The sequence below is a fragment of the Aspergillus tanneri genome, assembly GCF_003426965.1.
Source record: "Aspergillus tanneri strain NIH1004 chromosome Unknown AapTan_6_pilon_pilon_pilon, whole genome shotgun sequence".
NCBI classification, from domain to species: domain Eukaryota; kingdom Fungi; phylum Ascomycota; class Eurotiomycetes; order Eurotiales; family Aspergillaceae; genus Aspergillus; species Aspergillus tanneri.
In genome coordinates this window covers 1,954,237-1,970,022 of record NW_022984633.1, presented here as the reverse complement: position 1 = coordinate 1,970,022, position 15,786 = coordinate 1,954,237, and the positions used below count along the sequence as shown (strand labels likewise).

At 45.0% G+C, this 15,786-nt stretch overlaps 3 protein-coding genes across 3 annotated transcripts; all 3 read right to left on the bottom strand.

The window, feature by feature from the left end:
• Positions 1-4,247: 4,247 nt before the first annotated feature.
• Positions 4,248-5,638, bottom strand: ATNIH1004_008667 (uncharacterized protein; the record flags this gene model as incomplete). Its single annotated transcript, XM_033573272.1, has 4 exons — positions 4,248-4,453; positions 4,528-4,663; positions 4,754-4,830; positions 5,371-5,638. The coding sequence occupies 4 exons, from the start codon at positions 5,636-5,638 to the stop codon at positions 4,248-4,250; spliced, it is 687 nt and encodes a 228-aa protein (XP_033423824.1).
• Positions 5,639-7,725: 2,087 nt separating this feature from the next.
• On the bottom strand, positions 7,726-8,724 carry ATNIH1004_008666 (glycoside hydrolase family 43 protein; the record flags this gene model as incomplete). Its single annotated transcript, XM_033573271.1, has 2 exons — positions 7,726-8,370; positions 8,428-8,724. 2 exons carry the CDS (start codon positions 8,722-8,724, stop codon positions 7,726-7,728), a joined length of 942 nt encoding a protein of 313 aa, XP_033423823.1.
• A 2,738-nt stretch (positions 8,725-11,462) lies between these two features.
• On the bottom strand, positions 11,463-11,939 carry ATNIH1004_008665 (uncharacterized protein; the record flags this gene model as incomplete). Its single annotated transcript, XM_033573270.1, has 1 exon — positions 11,463-11,939. The coding sequence occupies one exon, from the start codon at positions 11,937-11,939 to the stop codon at positions 11,463-11,465; it is 477 nt and encodes a 158-aa protein (XP_033423822.1).
• Between the last annotated feature and the right edge of the window lie 3,847 nt (positions 11,940-15,786).

Sequence of the window (15,786 nt, the reverse complement as noted above, 5' to 3'; positions counted from 1 at the left end):
GATTTCTGTTATTGGATGCAAGCTGTGGGAAGCTATAGGGAGTTCCTGACAAATATAGCTCATCGCAAGGCATATATGGGGTTCTTGTAGCAGCCTAAGCAACAGATACTGGAACAACTATATAAGGACAAGGAACACGATACAGCATCTTCGCTGGATACCGCTACCCTGCCTTTTAATGAAAAACTAAGTATGTTTATGGAAGAGCTGAGGGTGAATCAGCGACAGTCCCATGTGTTTCACGGCTCAGTGATCAGTTCGGCGTTGGAAGAGGTAGAACAAGAGCAAGAGGTTGCGTACAAAGTTGAAGAGGAGAAAGAGATGCAACCTCCTTATATTATGAAAGCGTTAAAGTTCCCTGGACTACATAAGTCTATTCTTATCTTTTTACAGACAGGTATTCTACAAGATAATGGTGGCTATATGAAAGCGTTATGTGTCTTAGAATCATCAGAGTTGGGACTGAAACATAGAATAAATGCTTCAATATTGCTTCCGCAGCTCTACGTTTCGGCGAAGTTCACGAGAACTGTGAAGATGAAACCGGGCAAAATAAATAATAACTTTATGGTAAGAACTATTTCTCTCCATCTTGCCTTGGACTCACTAATTGTCTATAGGGTCCGCTCAACTGGCTTCTTTGGAGTATTGATACCTGCGCTGGTATTGCTATTATTCCCGAAGAAGCCGAAGTAATTTCTCTTCTTCGTACAGCTGCAATGTTACCTATGCACCTACAATTATATGCGGTACCGTTCACAAAGAGAATGCTACACTTTAACATTCTGGACTACTATGCGTTTCCTAGCCTTCCGAAAGGGTGGGCTCCACCAGCATGGCTTCCATTCAAGCTCGGCATTCTAGCAGGATAACTGTACTTTAATATTTGGTAATACCGTCTCTGCTGGATTCCTCTAGTAAATCCAGAAAATCCATTGAAGACTATAAAGGCCCTTGCCCGAGGCCATCTCAGCTTCCTGCAGGAGTGGTTAACTCTTCACCGCCAGGGACAGGACATTTCGCATACTCCGATGGGATACATATGTCAGGGCTGGCAACTTCGCAGTGATCATCCGTTCTTCTTGACAAAGTAAGCAGATAAAGGGTCCGACAGTAGTAGCAGCCAATTTGTTCACGTTCCAAGCTACGAGACGAAGAGCGACCATGAGAAGTTCTTTACACTGATGATGATGATGATGATGATGATTTAGTTATGGTAGAGGAAGGATACGATGGGGAATTAGGGGAAGAGGAGGTTGATTGACCATGATTGAGTTCAATTGTTGTCTGTTCTAAGGGCCTTCTGGGCTGCGGCTTCGGAGTCTTCGAGATGCCTTTGTAAAGTCCAGAGCACCTGGACAGAGTTGACTAACTTGCCCTTTATAGCCTGCCCATGCCCTCTAAGCATATACGAAATAATGTCGAAAGTGTCCCCTATTTCACTCGTACTTGTTAATTTAGATGTCCCAAGTTTAGCAGTCTACTAGGAAGGATTACTGTTTCCTTATCCTCGCATTCATGTTCTTTATATTACCGGAGTCTATACCATTTACCATGTGTTGCCAGCAACTAATGGCCAGTGTGTAGTTAACCCTCGCGCCGTATAATCGTCAGGCGTGAATAGGATGCACTCTGAGCAGATCAGACGACACATGTGTAGTCACCATAGTACCCAAAATCCTCTGTTGCTCGAAATCCCAGCTCAATTGAATTTAAGTGACACTTGAACGGTTCTCCTAACTGGAATTTGTAAACCCAGTTATTAGGGTGCTAGTATATTTTAAGTGCTTTATCACCCTCTTCGATATGCCCTGAAACGACCAAACGGAGTAAAAGTGTTTACTTTCACATGCAAGGCGTGCCAAGAAAAAGTTCTCTTTGGAGGTGCCATCAATATGGATGGTCACTGTTGGAGAGGCTGATCGGACTGATGGTTTTCAAGCTGTCGCTTATCTTGGACAGACCACAGGGTCTTTTACACTTTTTTAACGAAAATCTAGAATGCTCTGATGCATCTCCAGTGGAGCAACAAAAGTGACACACTACGTCGTGCCTAACTGACGTAGCCTTATTGCAGCTAACAGAAATCGTTAGAACCCACTCCACCTGCAGCGCAAGAGGCATCAGGCATGAAGAAGGTATTTTTTTTACCTTGGACCGTGTGGCCTTTTGTTTGGTCTAAGCCCAGAGTTAATGCCCCACGAGCTACATACAGGTGGTAGTTTAGATCGGTACCCCGAGTGTAGGCTTCGTCCAAGTAGACCAAACAATTCTCCATGTTATCTACGAAAGGGGTTGCTACAAGCGGAGTAGTTAATCTTTCCGTTTGGTACTAGACCCAGAGCTTATTATCCAGTCCGAAGTAAATCGCAGTCTGAGCCTGAGTATCCTCCTGGAGCCAAGGCCTGACAAGCGTCCGGTTATCCATTTCAAGGATAAAGGCCCCCGCGTCGATGAGGACGCTAATCTTAATTTGCATAAGATATATTACAAGATCTAGCTCTAAGAAGTAGCTACCATCTTTGGTAACCGCAACCTGGTTTAATCGGTTTCTCTGCTGCAAGAGATAAGTAAGAACCTCCGCATTGGTGTGTAGCAACTGAGGAAGATCTTGCTGTTTAATTATAAGAGCAAGAAGCCTTTAATTATCATTGGTGCCACTAAAGCCATTTGACAACCCCAACCTTTGGACACCAGCATCTGGATACACAACGGTCTTGTTGCTAAATAGAGGAATATCCCACCCCGAGGACTGCATTTTAACACTGACACTGCTTTGCGTGGACAGGGAAGATATAATTCTTTAGGAAGTGATTAATTACAACCATCTACATGCGAAGTTGCCGCCATATCTTGGTTACTTGCCTTTCATTATCGACGTTGATGTGTTCCAATGCCTTAATGGTTCTGGTAATGTGAGTGATACCTGAGTCCATCGATCATACTCTATAGCAAGATCGTCAGAGCTTAGAATTCCCTGCAAGCTCAAGAGAAGTTAAGGCTAGCTGAGGTGTAGTTTTTCCTTGTCCTCTCTTGTAAGGCTTCCTTTATCCGGGTCAGCCGTTGTAGCGTACAATTGCCAATCCATATGCAATTATCGCATCTTTCATACGCAGCCCAAACAAGCGGTGTGATTTTGATCTAAGCTGTTGGGGGATAGACAAGGGCATTATACATGGCCAAAGATTGCTCTGCTACAGCTACACGAATCTCGAGTCTCTATGTGAAAGAGACTCGATGATCTTATTTTAGCGCTGATCCACACAAGTGCAAGCCCTGTGGATCGCACTGTTAAACCATGTAACTCCCTCCGCATATTTGCCATTCAGACTCGTCTTTTGCTCTGCTTCTCCCTCGACCAGTTTCAGTGCAGCGATACTTCCCTTCAGGTCTTGAATTAATCCGTTCAGTTTGGCCTGGCCCCTCGACCTTTCATTAGGTATTTATTTATCAATGAGAGTAAAAATGAAAAATTTCCACTTCTGTATAGATCCGAATGTAAATTTCAGGAAGGAGTATTATGCATGGCTGGCTGCATTGCACTAAATAGTGCATAAATTAGGTATATCATCTTTAGCTGAAGGATATCTCACTCACATATACACAGGGATGTGCCTGGCTGAGATGATGAACATCTAGATTCCTTCTGCTATATGAGGTACCGTCACAGGGGAGGGCACTAGGGGTGAGATTTGCCTTACCACCTCTTGTGCTTGCTCGAGGGATGTGGTGCTTTATCTTACCATGATCTTCCTGCATACTTTTCCTGCTTGTCCTCTTGTTTTTATACCTTCTGCTGTTTATACTTGTGTTTTAATTTCGTCACATTATTTTCTTTGCATTAGGTAATGTTAAAATTGTACACCGTCCTTTAGAGAAACCTCAGAGTTACATTCTTTCAAGAATCTAGAAGCGGACTAGAGACAGTCGGGTCAGCATATGGCTAAGCCTACCCCTCCAAAACCCTAACCAACACTACCATAACCATACTTGAACTCCTTTATATCCAAACCTAAACCCCAACACAAACATAATACCCCAACCACAGCCCCCTACAATCAGCTTCTACGTTCAGATTCCAAGTATTAAACTACTCCGCCGTAATCTTATAGTATTGCTCAATCTGCCAGCCCCCGTTTCCATCCTTAGTCAAATGGCAGGTATCGGCTGGGCCGTTTTCACAGCAACACAGTAATAGTAATCCAGTAGGATGTTGCAGAAAGAGCCAACGGCTGGATTCCAAGCTTTTACTGATCGAGTGTGAGGTAGGTGTATTTTTCGTTCACAATGACCCAGAAGTTTTCGCCGAATTGAACTTTGTAGTAGGTTACGCCGTCGGGGGCAATGCCGGATTGGGTGGGCGATGGGGCTGTGCCTGTTCCTGCGGTGGGTGTGAGGAATGTGGTTGTTGCTGTTGTGAGGATGGAAGAGGTGGTGCGTGACGTGGGTGAGCCTATCAAAGTGTGTCTTGTTAGTGGTCTTGGTCCTGGTGATAACTGTAGGGTGACTTGGATTGTTTTTGTTTACCGGAGATGCCGACGCAAATGTAGTTGTTTTTCCGGATGTACTTGCAGGTTAATCCAAATTGCTGGGTTCCAGGTGTAGAATTGGTCTTTTGTGATGGCGAATTTTCTGGCGATGGTTTCGCAGTCATCACCGTCGACTACGAAGTACCACTTATTACGTAGATTAACCATCTTTAGTAAGTCCTTGGGGCCGTGTCTCGGGCAGTTAATCATGGCTCAAATCTCACAGGTAGCCAGTATGCCAGTTTGATGCGGCTGATAATCCGATAGCGATGTAGGAGTTGAAGTAACGGGAGAAGGGGACCTTCCAGCGTCAACACAGACGAAGTAGCCTAGCTGGAGCCCAGCACAGCCCTTAGAGATGGAACTATATGCTGCGTCAGTCAAGTTCATAGAATGTAAAAGGGGATGATTAAACAGAAGAAGAAACCGACGGGTTATATATATAGAACTGTTCAAGGGTAAAGCTCCCATATGCGCTCTGAATGCTAAAACAGATATCACTCTTTTAAACCAGGTGATACTTGGTGCAGAGGTAACACCACTTTGGATTAGAGCAGCTGTACCAGGGCAGGTGATGGTGCCAGCAGCTGCAGCTGTAGTGGTAGTAGGAGTACTGGTTGTGGCTGGCACATCCGAGGCCGCAACACAGTAACTCCAACCGCGGGTCAGTATACAGGACCTAGGCAAGGAGGGATTCTAAGCGGATCTTAGGTTAACTGTTGCGGAAGATGAAGGACTGAATCCTACTCAAGCTCTGAACTGCTGACTGTTAATCCCAAAGTAGCTTTCTCTTCGCCTGAAGCCGTTACCACACTTTTGTCTTCTGAAGCTTAATACGTACCTATCTGATAATCATCGCACATCGCAGATAGAAACTCACGTATCTGAAAACGAACGATGGTACGGGAATGGAGGCTTTCATGAAGTAGAGTATTCCCAGCAGCACGATAATTTAAGTCGTTTAGACTCTTATCTTTCATTCCCTCAAACGTAGTTGCCGCATAATCGGACACATGCGGAATAGGACCGGTACCCCATCGGTTATATGAGAATGGGCAAACAATTTCATCTTGCTCAAAGTCGTCATTAAGCCACATGTAAGCCCGCATGGTCGGCCTCTCTCTGCAAAGCAGTGAGGCCTTGGGAGTGACATCGCTACCCTGGTATTTGGCAAGCTTATCCTTGTACATACCTAAGTAATGCCAAATTATTGGTTAGTCCGGGCTCAATATGAAGAGAGACGACTTAATGACAAGTATCAGCACGATTGGAGGGGCAGTGCTAACCGTTCTGTTTCCCTGACTGTCCGTCGCTTAATGAAGGAAGTCGTCGTTGCAGTTAACAATGACATCGAATCTCCTCTCAGATTTTGCCAGCGCTATGCAGACCCTACGAAAAACCTCTGGTTATGGAGGCATCAGTAAGGTTTCTGTTAGATTCTCTGCAAGCAGCTAGCTCACTTCTGACATCGTCCAATGTTTTTTTGTTTCTTGAATGGTAACTTTTCCAACATTTCTTCTCAATTCGGGCTGTCCGAAGTAGTTCCCCCATAACTTCAACCCCCATACAGGTATGTATATCGACTAGGATTCCAGTTAGCGGACTGGACTCTGTTTTCAAAGATTTCTAACAGCTCTGCGACAGCCTCTTCAGCTCTTTGGGCCTTGATCAATACAATTAGCAGATATAACTGCATACAACGGGCTGCGGGATAGGGATACAAACCATTGTATAAGTTTCACTAAAAGCTCTAGTAGCGCTGTCTGCAGAGCTTGATTGCAAATATCTTCGAACCTAAGGCTTCTCGCATTGTCGGCTCTCTTTAGGATATGACTCGGACGATTCCAGGTAGAAGTTAAATTGAAATGGTGAGATTCAAGTTTGGCGTCGATAATATCGACTTCATCTTCAAGGTTAAAAGTGTGGCACAGGGTGAAAGGTAGAAACGTAAGAAACAATAGCATCTGTAGAAGCCCTATCCACTGACCAGTGGGAGAAGAAGAGCACACACAGTGGACAATACCCAAAATTGGCACGGTGAGGAAGGAGGATACCCCATTGTTCTATAAGAGTCGGCGGTGGCGGCACTCCCAACATTGTCGTCTCTCCTCCGGCTCTGTTGCAGACGTAGTGGATGTCGTCGAGATAATGCTGCTGCTCAACATTACGTTGATCATTGAGCAGTGAAACCGTGAACATTTAGACACTTCCCACTAGGCTGAATTCTACCCTCGATTCCACCCACAGTCATAATGAGCCTGATCTTAGGAGATGCAAGGCTGAAGCAAGCAGAAGGCTTGATCACTCATTTTTCCTGATCGGGTAAGATTTAGGTCGGCCCAGCCCTAGTTGCTGGAATACGTGTCCAACCGAAACATTATTTGGCCCGTCGTTGGCGATCAGGACTGGGGATGGTGAAAGAACGATCTCCACAACAGAGTATCTCTATCTGATTGATTGCGACCGTGTTTTCTCGCTTGCTCTGACATCCAGTCTGACGAACTCTTATGGTACGCCAATGTAGGTAAGAGCAGCATTTATCCTATTTGGGTCTAGCGGGTGCTGGTGACGTGTATGTCGATCTGATGTTGCTCCCTTGAAAAACTCTATGAGGCTCATCCTAGCTAAATTACTCTCTTTCCCATGTCTAACCAGCTGAAATCCAGATGTTTCTAAAATTAGGTGACAAGACATCCAGAAGTTATGTCCAGGAATCCCAACCCTACTATGCTGATACTGCCGCAGCAATACCTAGCAACACTCATCATATCATAGTACCACAAGTAACCTCACAGCCACCATGGTCAGCTATGAGTCCTTTCCTTGTGATTACTGCTGCACTCGTTTACTGTCCGTATTCCAGCTATGCGCGTGCGGGCGATCCCATAATCAATACGTACGCTTGGCTGGATATAACGCCCCTGGACAGGCGGGAACGGGGAGAGTGGATTTCAGTGTCTGGGTTTCCTGAGGCATGACGAGTATTCGCTGGATGGACTTAAGCACCTGTACTGATTTTGTTTGATGTGACAAATTGACGACTTCTAAGTTTATTGCAAGTTTCTGCATTAAATTGCGAAATATATGATTGACTGTCATTAGATGTATACTCTAATACTCTTTATATGTGCAGTATCGTACACTACTGCATGCAGAGGTCGACCGTACTATACACATATAAACTTGAACACCAAATTCAAGAGACGGTGATCTTCTTCTCATCCAACACCACATCTGCCGCATATAGTGCCCGTCCATTCTTTGCATCCTGGCCATTCCTCAACACATGGAACAGAATTTTCGTCCCATCTTCAGAAAAGTCAGAACCACCCGGGCCGGCAAGGGGCCCCGCCGTACCAGGATCGCCAGTCTTCAGTAATTCTTTCTTAGCCCGTGTGTATGGCCCAGTTACCTTTGGTGCAGTCGCATATTTCACATCATAGCCCTTCGTATTGAAAACGTGCGACGAGAAAGTAAGATAGTACGTGCCGTCCTTCCCCTTGGCGATACTCGGTGCTTCGATAAGGGGGCCGTCGCTGTCGTCACGTTTGATGAGTTGGATCGGGTCGCCTTTCGGGGTAATGCCGTCGGATTGTAGCTCTTGGAGCATGATGGGAGTTCCCAGTTTCATATTTTCAATCTTGTACACGACATACCGAGTATTGCCGTCGAGGACTCCGGATGGGTCGATGGCACCTCCTTTATCGAGAGGACATGCGAGTGGTTTGTCTTTGGGAATGTAGGGCCCCATAGCAGACTTGGAGGTTGCAACACCAACGCAATGTCCCCGGGGGCTGGACTTGGGAGCAGCAGAGAAGTACATTACGTACGAGTTGTCATCCTGAATCTGTTAATACATACACAATGTTTCTCTCTGGGTCGTTGGAGCAGGGCATACGAGCTTGACCACGTCCGGGGCCCAAAGAGCAGGATGGTCGGCTATCCACGAGCCAGAAGGGAATGGGCCGGGAAGTGCGTCTTTGCCTCGCTGAAGTTCCCACTTCTTAAAATCCTTGGAGAATGCAATCTGGGCGTTAACTCCATTGCCAGTCGTCGCAAATGCATAGAAGCCGTCCTTGGTTTCGAGCAAAGCTGGGTCAGGAAAGTCAGTATCTATGACCCGACGGGGCAAAGCAAGAGAAGGCTGGCACAGAGCCAGCAACGAGGCTGTAAGGACGATGATGTTTTTATACATTTTGTTGACTGTGTCCGTTTAATGATTGAATGCAAACAGATGGCAAGAATGCTGTTTATATAGCTTGCAATAGATATCCCATCATGAGTCCTATTGGTCCACTGCGCTGACCACAGCCTGGTGATGCATTTTTTCCAAATCGAGAACTAGGTGTGCCCAAATCTAGATATTACATGACTATGGTGTTTAGTTGGTGAGAACATGGGATCTGCACATAGATCAACGTGGGATATTTCCCTATTAGACCCTTAAGGCTAGGTAACCTTTCAACACTGCCACATTGGGGATATTCTTCGAAGTATTTCAGGAATATCGCCACTAATAGCTTTATTCTTTTAATGGTTTGTGTTTAGGCCTGCTGATAAAATCTAATTTCCCAAGAGCCCTAAGCTTTAATAGTATAATTAAGACTGCTCAGATATACCTTTGTAACACCTCACTCAAAGCAAACTAAGCCCATATCAATATTTCTTGGGATTTAACTAGATGCAGAGTAAGAATTAGAATCACCCTCCTAAGATAACTGAAAGTAACTATAAGCGCGCGTTAAACAGTGTTGAGGAGCAGTTATAGCCTCCACACGCTTTCCAAAGTATTTAATATTTTTTGAAGGAACATTACCCTCAGAGAAGCTGGAGAACGACTGGCCTTGCTGGATTACTGATCCAAAGGAAATATTTGACTCTTCTGAAACCTTGGCCTCTGCACTTAGAAAATGAGAATGGGAATATCCGGCTCAACGGGCAATAAGCCCACGTCAGCAAACAAAATTTACTCTGATAATAATACATCGTACAAGGCTATCAAATCTAAGTTTCTTTCTTTTGGATACATTGAACACGTCAGCACTAGCTTATATATTTGCATAACACATGTTCCAGTATGGATCTTCAACTTCATCCACACTGTTAATAATTGTTGCAATTGTTGCTGAATTCTGCTCTACATGAGGATGTTGAGAATCCAGTCAGCACAATCAGAGCTTCGAAGCCGAGGCATGTCAAACCCCCTATGTTCACTTGTGGTGCTCTCCGCTGATATCTTAGGAATACATTCTCGTAGATTTCGTACTTCATTTTGCCAATGATGGCGAGTTTGAAATATTCTGGTTATGAGTGTAAAAGGCCTGGTCATTTTGGGACAGTCTCAACTGCTGATGAAGGTCACTCACCATAGTGATGGCAGTCGTCGATTTGGATTATTGTCATAGGTTGAGCCAAAATATTGAAGTACACATATCTGTATCCGCAATTCGGACAACAATACAGGATTCAGCTTCATGGCTGAATACCTTGGTGTTAACTGACTTAATATACTTTCTTCCTTCTCAACCTCCGGCCACGTCTTCTTTGTGAGTCTTGTGGGAATTTATTGGCGCCTCTTAATCTTAAAGCGGAGACCTCAGACGTGACAGAGAATGATGAAAGTCTTCCAACGTTTTCTAGCCGGGTCACACAAATATTCGAAAGACTTGAGTGGCCTATGGATAGGGACTTTTGGCAAAGTTGTTAAACATTAATCAACCTACATTTATAGAGATTAGTTTGGCCTTGAGCAGGCTAACGCAGCACTTCCTAGGCTCACGACAGCAACCCCAACCTGTGCAGCGCCTCTCACAATTTCAAGACTAGTTCCTCCTGCGCCAGAATTTGTCCCACCGCAACTGCACTCTCAGCTGCAACATTTCCAATTGAACTGTTCGCGGCGCCGTCTAACGACCCTATACAAGATGGCTTTTCCAATGCTGACAATTGGAACACCTCCGCCATGATATTAGGCAGAAGATGGAGCAAGTTTCGGTGACCTCTTATATGTGATTGGGGGTGGGTCAGTTCGGAAAAGTTGGGCTGCAACAGGGTAATAGAAATTTGAGTTGAGTTTAATTGAGCTGAGATCTGCTCAGTGAGCAAAAAGTGGCGAGGGCTGAGACACACAATATTTCTTGTCTTTATAATATCGTAGTTCTAACACATGGCATAGGCTGTTAAATAAGCATAACAGGTTCTTTTATGATCTAGTTTGATGTAGTATTGTTCTCTTAATACAGGCTTTGCAGTATTATTTTCCAACGTGTCGTTTCTCTTCATTTATCATACAGCACAAGAAGCTTCTATCTCATTGTTTCTAGAAATAATTTATTGAAGACATCTTAACCTTGGATAAACTCTCATCGCCCCACAAGAACGCCAAACATTTACACAATAGTGGTAAGAGGGATTTACAAGCGCAAGTCGATGTAATTGCATGGCCCCTGCCCCTTTATCCTAGGCGGATAGCCGTCGTATTCGGACCGCGTAGCCAGCATGGCGCCATCTTGTGGACTAGGCATGTGATCTCTCTGAGAGGATCACTGTGAAAGTGTGGTTTAGCCAGTGAAGCTAACACAGCACGATTGCTCGTGATAATGTTTATTTGAACCCTGCTCGGCGGCATTGTAACCTTAGAAAGTATCATTTCTGCATAACTGGTTGCTTCATAGATCACCTCCAGCTGGGTGAAGTAGATTTTCGTTTCTGTGTCGCTTCCGACGCTTTGGGACATTGAGTGTAATTTTACCCTATTAAACAAGGCTGCTATGCCGACTCGTAGGATGCCTTTGGGGCTAGAGCTGTGGGTATAAATAATGAATCGCACCGGGTTGCTGCGGTCACATTCTCAGCAATCCAGTGGTGCTCCCGAAGTGTCGATGAAGTCGACGAGGCCTGGCTGCCATGGTGCTCTTATAATGATCTGGGAAATTAAAATGAGTCCCCTTTGGGTGGTCGCCGCGCCACGGCACCGCCAGAAAGGATGCGTCCGTGGCAGGGTGTGACATAAAATCCAGTGGTGGAGTATTGCTTCCGAGGTCTAACATTGACTGACTCAATCGCTGCCTCGGCCTCTCCTATGACTATGGACACTGTGCGGAACATCCCGGTGACGCATTGGGCCTTGGGCCGCAATTTTCTGGATACTCTTGAAAGCTGTGGACACACATGGTGGAATGATGATATCTTTCCCTGTACGCCCCATACCGATGCTGCGTAATCTGTGACAGCCGACAGCCGTGACAGTAGATATAAACAGGTGTCGGGCGGCGTTACTTTCTGAGCCTCCTTAGTGCCAATACTGCGCGCTTTGACAGCTTGGTCCACATGAGATCGATATTGGAGTCCCTGGTCAATGATCACCCCTAGAAGTTTAACCTTATTGCGGGGTACGGCCCTTCCATACATAGCGGGACAGGTGGGAGCTATCTTAGGCGATGGTACCGCGTGAGATGAATGAATCATGCTTTCTCCGGCTAGAGCGTAGCTCCTGATTGTGTTGCCCACTGAAGGGTTCGGGGGATCACATGGCACTGCAGATGAGTGGTGTTGGCTTCAGTTGATGGCCTGACTACCCAATAGGCGTAATCGTCTACAGAGGCTATGGCTCCTTTCTTCTCCGTGAACGGCCGATCAACAAGTGCGGCATTCATGAAAATATATAGGATCCATTTCTTCGGAGCAGTACGTGTTCATGGCTATGGTCGCCCCTCGATTGGAACAAAAGGAGGCAATCCACCTCACTATTACTGCTGGGATCCGGCTTTCTCGCAAGTCGCCGGAGTAGTACCTCGTAGGCTACCCCGTTATATTGCTCCGTTGACGTCGAAGCTGACTAGGCTGAGAACCTTTCCCGCTCTCCACGCGTCATACGTGCTCCCAACCAAGATATTCAGTGCTTGTTCACAGGATCCCTTCATTCGCGCTCCGAAACGGTTTGTCGGGAGTAGTTGGTGTCTTTCCCCCAAGAGAGCCTGGTTGCTAGATACCCCTATTCCTATTCAACATTAATCAGCGTTCGCTTGGTCATTTGAGGTCATTGTACGCCTTTTTATTGGTAACTTCATGCGGTCAAGAGGGACGTTATGTGTATAATGTGCACCTGTCGGTGCGGTTTAGGCGTAAACGCGAATGACCGTAGCGTCAGAGAGGGCCCGGTCCGCGCTCCCCTTTGGGAGCCCAAATGTATGTATATTGCACTGATTCTATAATCTATATACAGAGGGAAGGTGGGAGGGAAAAGCGGTCCTTGACAACAGGGTTTCATCTCCGCTGGTGTCCCTCCAGAGGTTGAGCGCCAAATATAATTCCTACCAATCATCAACATGGAGGTATACAAGGCAATCAATCGCGCACCTCCAGACAATTTCCCCGGGCCGGACTCTATCCCCAGCCGGGTGTAGAAGGAGCTGGGCGAAATACCCGCCTTCGTAGATGCCCTGGTAGACATCTTCCAGGCATGCGAGTACCGGCATGACGACCAACCAAGAGCTAACACAACAGACTGGAGCGGAAGAGGATCCTACAACGCAGGCAACAACATGTGGCTGCGAGTGGTAGGACGGTAGAGGGGGACAATGCTTTTCATTTTAGCTGTGGGCTATTGCATTTATAGCGATATGTCGATTTTCATTGCCATTTGCGCTCTAGTACGCATTAGCTTCTGTCTTCTTTTTTGGGACTTTACATGGCATTTAGGTCTTCAGGTTCCTGCTTATTTAGGAAGCGACTGCATAGCTAGGCGCTTCAGTAGTCGGACTGCAACAGGCTAATAGAACCTTGAACTGAATTGATTGAGTTGGGGTTATCGATTGTCGGTCAGCTGAATACGCGTATGAACTAGTATCGCCGATCATATGATAATAATGGATGAGTATAAGGTCTCTCACTATCCTCACTATCCGAGTCTATCTGGAAGAACTGAATAAAAGGGTGGAAAACAAAGGAACAAAGTCGGACCTAACAGATGTTTCAAATAATGAGTAACATTGGTTTGGTCGACCCTGATATTCGGGAAGTCGAGCAGTCATGTTTGTGACGGGTAATGTCTCGCATCCACGTTTTTTGGGTCGCGTGATCTGTGCGCACCAGTTAGTTACTCAGCGGCCATTATTAATCACCAACCCCTTTACGAAGCTCCTCTCGCATCCAACGCTGGACTATTTAAATGGTGGAAGGGAATGAGTTGTAAGAAACCTTCAAAGTGTTTCTTCTCACATGGAACGAAAGTCTTAAATAGCTTCTTCAGACTTGTGCGTTCGATACAGTATATCATCATGTTAGTCCGCTCCACTCCGCGCCTGTTTACATTTATTGACAACCAATTCTGACCTATAGGTCCACTACTCATCCGCTTTTTATATATGAAAAACCTGCTTCCGCCGCATACTTTATTGTGGCTAATTGGGCGATTCCCTATGTGTTTTTTGGATCTCGTTTGTGGAAACGAATCTATAAAATTGATCACAATGTGGCGCCGAGGGACGATCTTACAACGTACGGGCAGGCAGCTGTGCGCGAAGGCAAAATTTCTCAACAGACCTTAAACACTATAAAGAGAATGGATGCTGCAGTAGCTAATGCAACTGAGAGTCTCCCTCTATTTATATCTTCAGGTGGGTGTTATTTATACATCTGAATACATCTGAATATGCATTGCTATACCCTCTCATACTTGCTGGTTTCTTCAGCCCATTTCCCGGTACTTAATCTTGACAATACACAGTTCTCTTAATGATTTACGCTCGAGTACCCAATAGCACAGTCAACCTTCTCTGTTTAGTGTACACAGTTGCACGTATTGCATACCACCTTGCATACATCCTGATTGACAGCGAGACATTGAGCTACCTTCGCACAATCGCGTGGTTTATTTCTACAGGGTCCTGCATTACTGCCCTTGCGGTGAGCGGTATGGATCACCAGTAAAGGAAAAGCAAGTGAAGAGAGTGTCTTCTTGATCGTCTTGGCTATTATCGGGGTTGGCACGGATGGAGACACACGCGCAGGCCGAAGCCGAAAGTGGCAATAGTGAATAATAAGCCTTACGAAGTAATTGAGTCTTGGCTGGGTAAACCATGGCAGACCATCCTGTTAATCTGATAAGCACAGTATCATAATAAGAAATTGTTTATTTAAAAACCCACCCGGGGCTAGAACCGTTATTTATTTTATCCCTGTATCCCCTTTTCTTGGAACTAACTATATCCGTCACAAGCAAGGACTTCCCAAACTAGAATATCAAATTATCCTTTCCAGTGGTATTACTCTTCAGCCTCACGCACCCGTAATTGTGCTTCCATCTATCAGGCCCACTCCGTGCTCGAAACAGCCTTGTTAAATAACTTGACTAATTAAACTGAGTGAAAAGTCTCGTAAAATCCTGAGAAAAAAAAGAAAGGCCACATATCTCCATCCAGGGTATTAAGATCCTGTAAAATCTGATAAAAACACTGGAGAAACATGAAAATCATTCATCATTTTAAAAACTTCATGGGGCTCTTGGGGGGGTTGGTAAAAAGCGAGATTATGATAGATATTCCCTACTTACTAAGAGGGTCGCTGAGCTTTCCCTCAGCCTTTGCGGAGGCCCGGGTACCATCAATACGTGCATTTGCAATATTCATCAACTAGAAAACTATAAGTAGAAGATCAAGAAAAAAAAAAGGTCCTAGTACCTTATCTAGAGAAAACTCGCCAGACCAAATTTTAAAGGTGCCAAGAAAGCATGTGCGGTGTTTGCCCAGAGTGTTACGCTTGTTATCTTCCATCTTCTCAGAAAATACAAGATTAACAGATATTCATTATCCTTTAGATTATTTAGGAGGAAATATCTTACCTTCATCAAGCCTTTACAAACCAACCACTGCTCAAGAATTGCAAGTATTGTAAAATTAGCTCTCTGAAAAAAGTGTCAAAGATTGAACCCAATGTATTGCTCAGACATGACCTTCGCTCCTATATAGGGCGCTAGATGCGACAGATAGAAGATCAGTCGTCTTGTACCTTTTTATATGGTCAAGTGGTTTTATCTCTACTAGCGCAGAGACAACCAAACCGTCACAAAAAGAGCTTCTATCTGTCGGTGCTTGGGGGCAACAAAAGAAAAGTAAGTAAGATTTGGAAGAATCAAGGGATAAATTTCAAATGTTAAGGGATTGGAATGAAGAGAAAAAAAAAGGAGATTTTATCAGTTGGTGATCGGAGACAAGAAAGAAAAATGGACAAAATTAATAAAAGATCAAGGCGGTAAATT